At 37.8% G+C, this 12,647-nt stretch overlaps 1 protein-coding gene across 1 annotated transcript in view; it reads left to right on the plus strand.

Moving 5' to 3' along the window:
* The window catches only part of Spef2 (sperm flagellar 2), a 166,246-nt gene that overhangs the window by 115,639 nt on the left and 37,960 nt on the right, over positions 1-12,647 (plus strand). The window contains exons 25-26 of the mRNA XM_059276634.1: positions 559-710; positions 5,438-5,618. Of these exons, the coding sequence (XP_059132617.1) occupies positions 559-710; positions 5,438-5,618 (333 nt within the window). The remainder of the gene's footprint in view (positions 1-558; positions 711-5,437; positions 5,619-12,647) is intronic.

Genomic DNA, 12,647 nt, shown 5'->3' on the forward strand with positions numbered 1-12,647 from the left:
GTCTCTTCTAGCCATGCCAACAGAGGTGTGGAGCAGCAAGGACCAGAGAAGTTACGAGTTATGGCTATCCTGTTCACACTAAGCAAGACAGGAAACAGTACTGAGAGAATTATTGTTTCACTTTGTGCTCTTGTTTGTCCTGTTTCCACAAATAGTTCATATTGCACCAGAGGAAACGAACCTAGCTGTTGGTTTCATTTTGTTCTCGTACATACAGCGTCTGTGGTACCCCAAGGCAACTGAACTATTGCTAGGACAAAGAAGCTACATCAGTGATGGAAGAATCTAGTGCCAGTTATCAAGAGGTGTCAAACCGCCACCTGGTTAAATGGAATCACACTCAGTAAACACATAGAATACAAAGTCATGTGCTCTCTTAAATAGTTATAAAAACTTTAGGGACAGAGAAATAACCAAGTCTCTTTCTTAATTTCTAGAAAATTACTTTCAACCAACATGTTTTAAAATTTCTATTTACGGTATACATAGATGTCACAGAAATACATACAGATTAGTCTGCTCTAAATTGGGTATTGATATCCACTTTCTGTATTAAAGGCGGAAGTGAACCGTTTCCAGGATACCAAAAGACTCCTCCAAGATTATTACAGAGCAATGGAATCCAAAATCCCACTAGAAGACAATAAGAAATTTACTCGGGTCCCATTGATTCAGCTCGATAGTAAAGACATTTCAGAAAACCAGCTTAGGTAAGGCAGACCATTGTGTTACACTGTAATTTCTTTGAACATAGAGCATTGTGGTTTTTAAATTATAAGTAATGTTCCTCTTAATGGAAACCCCAAAATGTTCTAAAAGGCTGAGCTTTTTTTTTCTCTAACTTTGATGTGACACTAGCTTGACGTGATATGATTATTTATCTTGTTATTGGTGAATATGTACTCCTTTGGCTAGAGAGGTATCATCTGTTTCCTATGTCGTTTCCTGCAGGACTGTGCTGTGGATATTAGACAGTATGTCACTTCTGTATTCAGAAATACATTTAGATCCAAAGACCTCTGGTGAGGGATTAGGAACTTAAATGAAAGAAAGAACTGGACCATGTGTGTGTGTGTATGTGTATGTGTATGTGTATGTGTGTGTCTGTGTCTATGCACGTGTCTCTGTGTGTGTATCTGTACGTGTATGTGTGTCTGTGTGTGTATAAGAGAGAGAAGAGAGAGAGATTATGTGAATTAAAATGGAAGGGATCACCATTCTTTTACAGGTGAGGAAATTGAAAAATTGTAAAAGTCTAATAGTATGTGATCATGACCTTACCAGACTGAAAGATATTAACAATCTAACATCAGATTGTTGCCCACAGAAACAGGAACTTAGTGGTATGATGAAGACAAATTACATTTTTTAGCCAAATAAATCATCTGCAACAAAAAGATAGTAAATTTTTTATAGATATAATAGATGAGTTCTGGGGAGGAAGGACAATAACTCAGACTCTGAGATGTAAGATATGGAGAAAATGGCGTCATGAAAGGGTAGGGCAAGGGGAGTGATAGTGATCCCCGTGGTGTAGTTTCCAGCCATTAACCACTAAGATCTAATTTTACCTAATTTTATATGTCTTAAAGCACTTGAAAACAGAATTTGAAATCATTTAGGAGTAGATGTGTTATTTGAAAATAAATTTAAAATTTAGGAAAACTTAAAATAGTATTTCCTAGTGATCATTAAGCAAAACATGAGAAAAAAAATAATCTTGGTATGAAGATGGAAGTGCAAGCAGAAGTTAGATTTACAAAATAGTATGCAGACACTAAATGCTGTGTTTAAACCTCCAAGCACAGGAGTTATGTATTTTATATTTAAAGGAAGCCTCTTTGCCTAGATGTTTACTCAGTCAACATAGGTGTAGGAGTTGTGTAAGCAAAGTATAGCATAATGAATATATTTTGAAACCAGATTGGTCTAGTTTAAATCCTGAGTCTGTCACTTACTAACCGTAAGTAAATGGGTTAAGATAACTCGCCTGTCTGACAAGTCACTGCATCTCAATGTACGCCTCAATTTTCATTCTTGTAAAAGCAAGGTTGTTGGGAAATTTACAGAAAATAGAATCTGCAAAATATATGGGATCATGTCTGGAAACTGAAATACTTAAAATCTAGTCCTCAAACAGTTAATAAAGGGTGGCCTCTTTTGTTGTTGGATATAATAGATAATAGTTTGCTCTTGCTTATGTGCAATATTTTAATTGTGAGTATTTCATGTTCTCACTTTGTTAATCCCTCTCTTTTTCCAAAAATAATTTTAGATGGCATTGCCACATAGGTTATGCAATGATCCAAAGTCCATTTCTTCACTCATATTCTTTCATCTAATATTATATTTCTGTCAAGCCCATATATATATACAAGAATACACAAAAGGGTGAGCATGCACCCTCTTCCTCTCCCAAATAAAACAAAAAACATTGAACATGCTGCTAAGAAAACTTTGAAATTAGAACAATAATAAATACCAGAGGCAATAGGAACCATAAGAATCATCAAAAGAGACCAAGTTTCAGTGTCTAGAGTGGCAGTGCATTCTGTTCTTAGCACATAATGGCAAACCAGGCATAATGGGGAAGCTATTAATGTTGGTTAGTACAATAAGCCCATAGAAGAACAGACAGTTCTTATTTTTTGCAGAGCAACTTTGTACCAATCTCAACCTCAAATCACTGCTGTGGCAAAACTGTTGAAACAATCTTTCAATCAATACACCAAGCAGCTCACCAACCAAATAACCACAGGCTGTAACATGTAGAAAGAAAGAAACAGTGCTAAGCAGTTTTGCATAGTTTTTTTTTACTTTATTCCTTCCAACAATCCTATAATACTGGTGGCCATATAACATTTTCAAAATAGTAGCTGTATTAGTTGATAAAGAATTATTCATGAAAACAGCCATAATAATAATGTGCTTATATTATTCCAAGAAGTGAGGCTCAGAAATTCAAGTAGCATACCTAATTTCATATCTCCTGATAGTGACAGAACTACCTATACTTACAGGCATTTTTCTTCCCAATAAATGAATTCTAAACCCATTTTCATCAACAACTACCTATAATTTTAAAATAGAACTACTATATATTCACCTTTGTTCTCATTTCCATATCCCCTTTCTGTTTGCATTGATTAAATTTGTTTGTAGACAATTTCACATGCTTGTAGTTCTGATTAGTATCACTTTCTACCTCTCTTATCTCCCTCACACAAAAGTCATTCTTTTCTCCCCATGAGTACAGAGACTCATGCCTGCTCAAGATGCTTAGAATAAATGAGCACTCAACCTGAAACATTACATTTGTACCACACCATCTAAGGCTCAGGGAATACTGCAGAAGGACTTAATGGAAATGGAAAGGATATACAAGGCAGGAGGTAGAGAGAGAGGCTAGAAATACCACCATCAGGATGGATATATATATATATATATACATATATATATATATGTATATATATATATGTATATGTATATATATATATCTTGCCAATGCAAACAAAACCCACAGGAGCTGCAGTTGCCTGTACTGGGCCTGAACAAGACTGGGCCTGAAAACAGACAAAGATAGGTAGGATAGGAGCTCATAAATCTTATCTTTCTGCTGAACCATTGGCAACTGATGAACTCTCAGGGGGGGACAGTCATTGTCTTTAGCTGTGTGACAACAGTAAGCCTCTTAAACTCCAGTGGATAATTTCAAACCTGTGGCCACACAAATAGATGATCCTGGTTAAAATTAGTGGGTCATAAACCCAAAGTCTTCTTCTAAATGATATGCCATGACTGCTGTCCTGCAAAGCAAAGTGTTGTGCTGTGTGAAGTGTCTAGAGATGGTCACACACACACACACACACACACACACACACACTTCAAGTGAACTTATTGGAATTTGAATGACTTTGATTTAGCATTAATTGGATATTAAGATATAATTCAATTTGTAAGTATATTTTCAATGTATTGCCTTTATAGTTATGTTAGATCATCAGAATTCCAAGTACCGAGTCATAGATACTGTTCTTCTGCTGTGAGGATATTCCATGACCAAAGCAACTCTTCTAAAAAGAAAGCATCAAGTTAGAAACTTGATTACAGTTTTAGAGGGTTAGTTCATGATCATTCTGGGGGGAAGCAGACAGGCATGGCACTGGAGCAGTAGCTGTGAGATTTACACCCTGATCTGTAGGAAGCAAGGAGAAAGAGTGAAACACTGGGCCTGGCATGGGTTTTTGCAACCTCAAAGCCCACCTCCAGTGACTCACCTCCTCCAACAAAACCATATGTACTCCAACAACCAAGGCCACACCTCCTAATCCTCCCCAAACAGTTCAGCAACTAAGGACTAAGCATTCAAATATATGAACCTATGGTGGTATTGTCATTCAAACCACCACACTCTGTGAAAATCAAAGTGTTAAGTTCAAGAAATCTCATCTTATGCTTCCAAACAAGAACAAGCTAATTGTTTTCTGGAGTTCATAATTATCTTTTTAAATCCCTGTTCCAAACCCCTGCTTCTTGACTCTATAAAAACAAATGTTATTCCTTCTGTTGATCCTGACTCTCTTGTTACACTTTGAACCAAGTCATCTTTGGAGTTACTCTTTTTTAATTCCTTCTCCAAACTTAAGGCCCTTTATATGTTTTTTTCACCAGAGGATGACCCCAATTACAATAAACACTCTACCCTAGGTCTCTCTTTGTACTTGAGTTAACCCCTGAGATGCTAGGATCACCGATAGTATATTCTCAGAAATTGTTCTAAAATCTCCACTTAAGGAAGGAATACTGTTAAGAGAAGATGGAGAACAAGCTTCACTCTTAACATTTTGCCACAGTGCTTGTTGAAGAGAAAACCCTCACTATCCATGAGCAAGAAAGAACAGGAATTCTGAACCTTCACCTTGGCAACCACACTAACATCATCACGTCTGCTTAACAGCCCCAGTCAGATTTGTGTTAGTCCAGTTTTCATGTCAGGATGCCAAGTGATATTGACCATCTTGGATAAGTTTCATTAGATTTACTTTTTCCATATTAATTTACCCTCATGAGAAGATGTGCCCTGGAAATATGACCAAAAATATGAGACATTTTGGGGGTCTTTCTTCATAATCACTGTTATCCTTATCCGATCTGCCTCTTTTAATTATTAAGAACTAAATCTGGAAAATGTCTTGTTGTTGCTTGCTGTGAGTTTTCTATTATTAGCAAGATTTTATAGACCACGCAAGTGTGATTAATATAGCACTTTCTAATCATAGCCCTTCAAAATAATTCTTCCAGGAAAACTTTGGAAATATGAATTAAAGCAGCACAACCAAAAGGTACAAACTAACACTGTCATAAAAATAGAATTCTGTTCAATGAAAACCTTATGTTTCTTTGGTTTGCTTTTTTTTTTTTTTCCTTTTTCCCAAAGAATTCCTCTAGTACCTCGAATATCCACTTCTCCCGAAAATGTTACCATCAAACCAAAGGTGAAAGCATTGCTGAAGGGCAAGATTGATCCATCACTAGAAGGTTTGGAAGCTAACTTTGAGGTAGATGAGAAGATCGTAATAGACACCTGGCAGCAGGCTTCTGTGGCCATCTCCCACATGGTAAGCAGCACTTGTAGTTGCATTTCTTGTCAGTAACCCTACTGTTTAAGTGGCATGGTTGGTAACATGGTACAAGTACAACATTTATCTGATAGTCACAATCATGCTATATAAATTCATGGCTTTCAGGAATTACCATTATTAAAGGGATTATTGGGAGATTTTCTTTCCCTGAAAGAAATAGGAAGTTAAAAGATATAGTCAACAAGTCTTTAAAAATCATGAAAGAAGTCAGACAATACGTAGATTCATTTTAGTGCGGGCTTAGGTTGCAAATGCAGAAGCCTACATGTCAAGAGAATGTTAAGGAGGAAGGGCAACTGGCAGATAAGACAGTATGAGAAGGTGTGATGGCGGCCCTATGGAAACCACACCCTTGTTGACTGGGACATGGGCTACCTACCCTGTGCTGGCCAACTTTGTCATCTAACAATGAGGTCCAGCATGGCCAGATTTTTATTTCCTAGAAAAACCAAAAAAATTTAACGTTTTGTTGTTGGTGGTGGTGGTGATTTTTTTATTTGTTTGTTTTTATTATGTGATACTACTGATTTTAGTTTCAGTGAGTAAAATACAATTCTTAGAAGTACTTTACAAAGTCATGAAAGAAAACACAAAGCCCAATTAGCCCATCGACTTCCCAACTCCAACCTGTCTGCTTGTTATTTTCTCTAAATCACAATAGGGTAAGTATTACTATCTTTTTACAGTGGAGAACTAAAGTCTAGAAAGGTAGACAGCCTACTGCTTGGTTTCTGTTCTACCCACTTGGCTTTTATTTTCCTTTTGTGCCAAGCATTCTTTGATTTTACTGAAGTACACCATCTAATCAGAAAACAGTATCAACCTTCCCAAAGGTCTTTTGAAAGACTTGGAAGAAGAGCCTGCATCATAATCTCACAGTAGGAGGTCCTCCTTAACTTCCCTTGGGGTTTTCTTTGTCTGACCTTACCACAAAACAACAAGGTGTAGCTAGAGTTTTCCTGCCTGGCCCACAGTCAGGACAAATCTCTCTCACCTGCCAGTCCCACAGCCGCTCAGACCCGACCAAGTAAACACAGAGACTTATATTGCTTACAAACTGCATGGCCGTGGCAGGCTTCTTGCTAACTGTTCTTATAGCTTAAATTAATCCATTTCTATTAATCTATACCTTGCCATGTGGCTTGTGGCTTACCGGCATCTTCACATGCTGTTTGTCATCGCGGCAGCTGGCAGTGTCTCTGACTCAGCCTTCCACTTCCCAGCTTTATTCTCCTCCTTGTCCCGCCTATACTTCCTGCCTAGCCACTGGCCAATCAGTGTTTTATTTATTGACCAATCAGAGCATTTGACATACAGACCATCCCACAGCATCATAATCTCACAGTAGGATGTCCTCCTTAACTTCCCTTGGGGTTTTCTTTGTCTGACCTTACCACAAAATAACAAGGTCTTCTTTCTTCCCATCTTTTTTTTTTTTTGGTTTTTCGAGACAGGGTTTCTCTGTGTAGCTTTGCGCCTTTCCTGGAACTCGCTTTGGAGACCAGGCTGGCCTCGAACTCACAGAGATCTGCCTGGCTCTGCCTCCAAAGTGCTGGGATTAAAGGCGTGCGCCACCACCGCCCGGCTCTTCCCATCTTTCTTTTGTTCTCCTCAGCTCTCTTTTTTTTCTCTCACAGAGTGATCTCAAACTCCTCTCGTCATATTTGTTTTAAAGAACCTTTAAATGTGGATGTTGCCCACTTTAAAAAAAAATCCATGAAATGTAATTAATTGTCTGGTTTCACAGACTCAGTAAAATATTACTCACGACACCAGTACACAGAGAGGAGTGGAACTATTTGTGAAGGCGTGTAGCTGCTAGGTCTCCTCAGCTCCTTCCAAACCTTAGCCATCTTAAGATGGATGGATGGATGGATGGATAGATGGATGGATGGATGGATGGATGGATGGATGGATGGATGGATGGATAGAAACAAAAAAGAGCATGATATGGCCATCCTCTTTGCCACTATAGAACCCCAAACCTTGCCTTAGAGGCCCAGAGACTCAGCCTTCCTGTGTCTTGCCCTCACTAACTCTTCAACCTTATAACTGACTGGATCAGGTCTGCTCATTTTTTCCTGTACCATTGTAGTGCCATGCTTAGTGTTCTTTGCCCTCCTAAAATGTGGACCTCCTACTTGTGCTTGCTTAGACCCTCTGGAGTTTTATTTGTTTGATTTTTGTTTGTTGTCCTTACATCTAGTTCCTACCTTGATGGTTTTTATTTCTGCGTTTTGTTTCCTGAAGCCCCTGCCCTCTATGAACCTAAGTTCTTCAGATCTTGGTAGTTTCTAATGTTCCTCCCGGTGACTTGGCTCCTAGTATTCATCGTGTATGTGTGTGTGTGTGTGTGTGTGTGTGTGTGTGTGTGATTGGTATGCATGTTCATGTGTGTAAGTATGAGTATGTGCCTGCTATAGTGCATGTGTAGTGGTCAGAGGACAACATTGGGTGTCTCTCCACACTTCCCACTTTCTTTGCAACATAGTCTATTTGTTGTTTGCTTCTGCCTCTTCCACGGATGTATACCAGGCTAACCATCTCATGACCTTCAGGGGATTCTCCTGCTTCCACCTCTGATCCCACTGCACGGAGACTACAGAGGGCCAACACTGCCTCCAACTTCGTGTTATTTCTACAGATTCAAACTCGGGTCTTCACCCTTGCTCAACAAGCACTCTATCCACTAAGCCACTGTCCCACCCTTGCTTTGTAGTTTTTATCCTGCTAGTGTTTTCCTGAATACTTAACTTGGTTCTACTACTATTCATATACCTTGATCTCGTACAATGCCCACACCTAACACAATCCTGAATTATCAGTAAGTCCTGAGATGCTGCTGCAGCTGGTGCCATGCTCACAACATTAAAGTCAATAAAAGATGACGATAGTAATGATTACCACAAAAAAACCACAGGCACCAAGTCCCAGAGAGTGGAAAACAGGTATAGATTTACCAGGAAGATCATGGATTATTTACATTGTTAATAGATGTTCAGAAGCAGAAGGGGCAGGTGACACATAGTCCATTAAAATTACCTGGGAAAATACTGCATTCTCAGAGAGATGAACATACGGCCAGAGTATTAGCTGCATCTCACAATTAAACATGGTCTTCTTTGTTTTCTTGGAAAATCTGTTAGTTCTCTAAGTCTTCAATTTCTTCTCTGTAATTAAAAAAAAAATTCTCAGATGATTGAAAGAAATTCAGGGAAGTATTGTATATAAAAATGTTTTAGAAACTATAAATATAGTTCATTTGCTAGAAATGTACTTAAAAATATACATTTTCCCTTTGTACTTTGGAATGTCTCATAGCAAGTATAGAAAAAAATAATCCCTTAATATCATTATTGTTATTATATATGAATTATATATGATTCCAGAATTTTGTGTTGCAATAGACTTCTATAAATCTAATGTTATACAATTCAAAGCAGACAAAAAATAAGAGATAGTCGTGAGTTTAGCACCCAGACCTTTGGATGATTAAACAGTGCCTTGCTAGAAAACAAACATTTAAGGGAACTTTGAGTTCCAAATGAGACAGGTGTGACTCAGAAAATGGATATAGGCAAACAGTTCTAAATGAGATTGGTGCAATTGGAATGAACTGCACTTTAATTCAGGTTTCTTCTAAGGGGCAATTTTACCGAAAGCTATTCATTTAGTGTGCTATGTTAATTTTTCGCAAAACTTTCTAATTGATAGGTATATAATGATTTCAGAGAAGTCATATTTAACACCCACCATGTCCAAGCATTATGTTTAAAGTTCTTACCAGCTTTAGCAGCTACTTTAAAGAAAGTATTCTAAATTCTTCTAATTTTTAAAAGAGATCTGGAGGTCTTTGAGAGAAGTGGACAAGAAAAATGCTAAGGATAATCATTACCTTCATCATCATCGTCATCATCATCAACAACATCACAAGTTTGTTGCCAAGGAGATAAGTCCAATTTTAAAGGAAATTGCTAACTTACACTATTTTGCAAGAACAAATTTTAAAAAAAAAGACAAATTGCTTGCAATTTAATGGGGGGTGTTAACAAGCAAGTTTCAACTTTACCAAGAACATGAAAGTACAGTAGATAACATGAAATTCATGTTTATCAAAAGATCGACTGGGGGTGTGGGGGAAACAAGCCAACCAAACTAGCTTGTTCTGTATAGCTTTTCTGGATATCTCAAGTGCCAGTGCTCTTGACAGATCCTTCTGCAGCATCTTACAATTTTAAAATAAAAACCAATTACTTAAGAAACATTGTCCTCCATAAATAGAGCACATGTACCTAAAGTTATGGAGAGCACAAACAGGTCTGGGGGCATGAAAGCCCATTAGGGTGACAAGGCTTAACACCCATGGAATAGCTGGGAACAGCTACATTCTGGGCCATGAGCATAAAGTGTGTCAGGAGTCTGGAGAAGGCAGAAACTTACTGGCCTTTTTGCAAACAAGATTGCAAATACCTTTGAGGGAAATATGCCTTGTCCATATTTCCATACATCTCCTTTATTCCTCTTTATTTTCCTCATTCTATTAATCTCAGAAATCCTATCAGATCTGAACCTCACAAATGTTTATATAAATATGTATAGTCTTATTGGTTCTCATTCCCTGACCTCCAAAATGCATATGTGTTTTATATAGTCCTTTGAGCTCTTTTTCTGAGTTCCCATAAATAATATTAACTGCTCCAATGTCAGATAAACTTAGTTCTTAGTTCTTAGTTCTAGTATTTCTAAAAACAGAAAAGACCTGAGTGGCACAGTCCTTAGATAGAGATTTTCTATAGCTAGATAGATAGAAAGATAGATAGCTAGGCAGACAGACAGAGACAGACAGAGGATAGATAAATAGATTTTTATATGTAAATATATTCTTAAATTTTAAATTTATAAACAGTTAATTATATATATGCTTATAATTTGATGTTTTGATACTGATAGACATTTGAAAATGATTAACTAAACTAGTAATGCATATACCAGTTCACTTACTTGTCAATTTTTTTGTGGAGTAAACATTTAAAATCCGCTCCTCTAGCAATTTTGAAATATAAGATACATTATTCACTACTTTCACCATGCTATGTAGTAGGTATATCATAACTTCTTTCTTCCATCTGACTAAAATATTTTACCCTTTAACATTTTTCTCTACACCCTATCCACCTTCAACCACTGATAACCACCATTCAACTCTATATTTCAATAAATTCAATGTGTATGTGTGGTGTGTGTGTGTGTGTGTGTGTGTGTGTGTGTGTGTGTGAGAGAGAGAGAGAGAGAGAGAGAGAGAGAGAGAGAGAGAGAGAGAGATTATATAGTATTTAATGTCCTGTGCTTATTAATAATGTCTTCTGGGTTTATTTATGTAGCCCTGAGACAAGGGTTTCTATAATCTAAAGTTTATAGCAAATCTTAAAAGAGAGAGGAGGTGAAAAGGCCCCTGTAAAGCTCTGTATCGCCTCAGTATGAGGATGTCATTTCCCCATTCTGTGACCAGCATAGAGTGATAATATAGCCATAATCCAGACATTCATGAGAGTGAGAGAAGGATTAACTATAATGGAGACACTTGGAAAATCACTGTGTAGAAGAAGCTAGAGACTCTGAGGTCAGCCAGTGGCAAATATCATCTTCATAAACAATGAATCTTCTGGGAGGGTTCCAGAAGTAGAATGGAAGTAGAGGATTGAAGTATTTATGATTCACTGATGTAGGACATGCATTCTCCAGAACTGGCTAGAGGGACATGAAAATTTTATCTATACTGCACAGACATAAGATGTAAACAAACATGCTTTTGCAATATGACAGCTTCATAGGACAATATTCAGTTAGGATTAAAATGTAAAATAAATAAATAAAATCTCCACAGAGGGTCAGCTATGAAATAAAGTTTAAGAAAAGTGCTGGTTATTTTTCTGTCAGTTTGACACAAGTTAGAGTCATCTGGAAAGGGGGAACCATCATTTTGGGAATTGTCTTTATTAGATTGTCCTGTAGACAAGCCTGTGGGACATTTTCTTGATTAGTAATTGGTATGAGGTGGCATGGTCCAAGGCAGGTGGTCCTGGCTTGATTAAGAAAGCAAGCTGAGCAAGGCATGGGCAGCAGAGTGGTAAGTAGTGTTCCCCTGTAGTTCTTGACTCTATGCCTGATGGAGATCCTACTTTGCCTTTCGTTAATGATGGACTGCCATTGGGAGGTGCAAACCAAATCAACCTTTTCCTCTCCAGGTTGCTCTTGGTCATGGTATTTATCACAGCAGTAGAAAGCAATCTAGGACAGAAATGGATATAGTCAAGAATGCTTTTCTTAGACTCCATGAGATAACAGGAACTTGGAAGATGATCCAATGCTAAATTCATAGAGGTGGTGTTAATACCACAGATTCAAGGAAAAAGATCACTGATCCAAATCATGGCCAAACTAATTAAAGCAAGCTTTTTTTTTATTTGTGTACACAGGCTGTCTCTCCCTAAGGTGAGGTTCAAGAGATCACCTTTGGACATGGGGAAGATGGAGGCTTTTATAGTTCCAGGAGTAGGGGGTTTCCAAATAGAAGATTTGGTAGACAAATAGCCAAGGTTACAGAAGCACAGTATAAGCATAGCAAGTCGGTCATAACAACCTCCTGAAACAAAGACATGGTTGCGAGGTGGTCATAACAAGGAGGCTATAACAACCTTTTGAAGCAAAGACAAGGTTGCCTTTCCTGGAATAGGCAGCACAGAACTATTTGTGGACAAGGTTACAGGTGGGGCATAGCCCATTCCTTGAGAAACAGATTTAATCGTAAACAGGAATGAAGTTAGTTTTTACAGTAAGATGGCTTTCAAGCCTAAGATGGAGGCAGGCTGGTTTATCAGTGGAGACAGCACTAAATGAACATGTGCAAAACTCTACATTTGCCAGCTTAGAGTTCAAAATAAATGCACATAAAAATGCATTGCTAGCTGGGCAATGGTGGTGAATGCCTGTAAATCCCAGCACTCA

The sequence above is a fragment of the Peromyscus eremicus genome, chromosome 11 (assembly GCF_949786415.1).
Source record: "Peromyscus eremicus chromosome 11, PerEre_H2_v1, whole genome shotgun sequence".
NCBI classification, from domain to species: Eukaryota; Metazoa; Chordata; class Mammalia; order Rodentia; family Cricetidae; genus Peromyscus; species Peromyscus eremicus.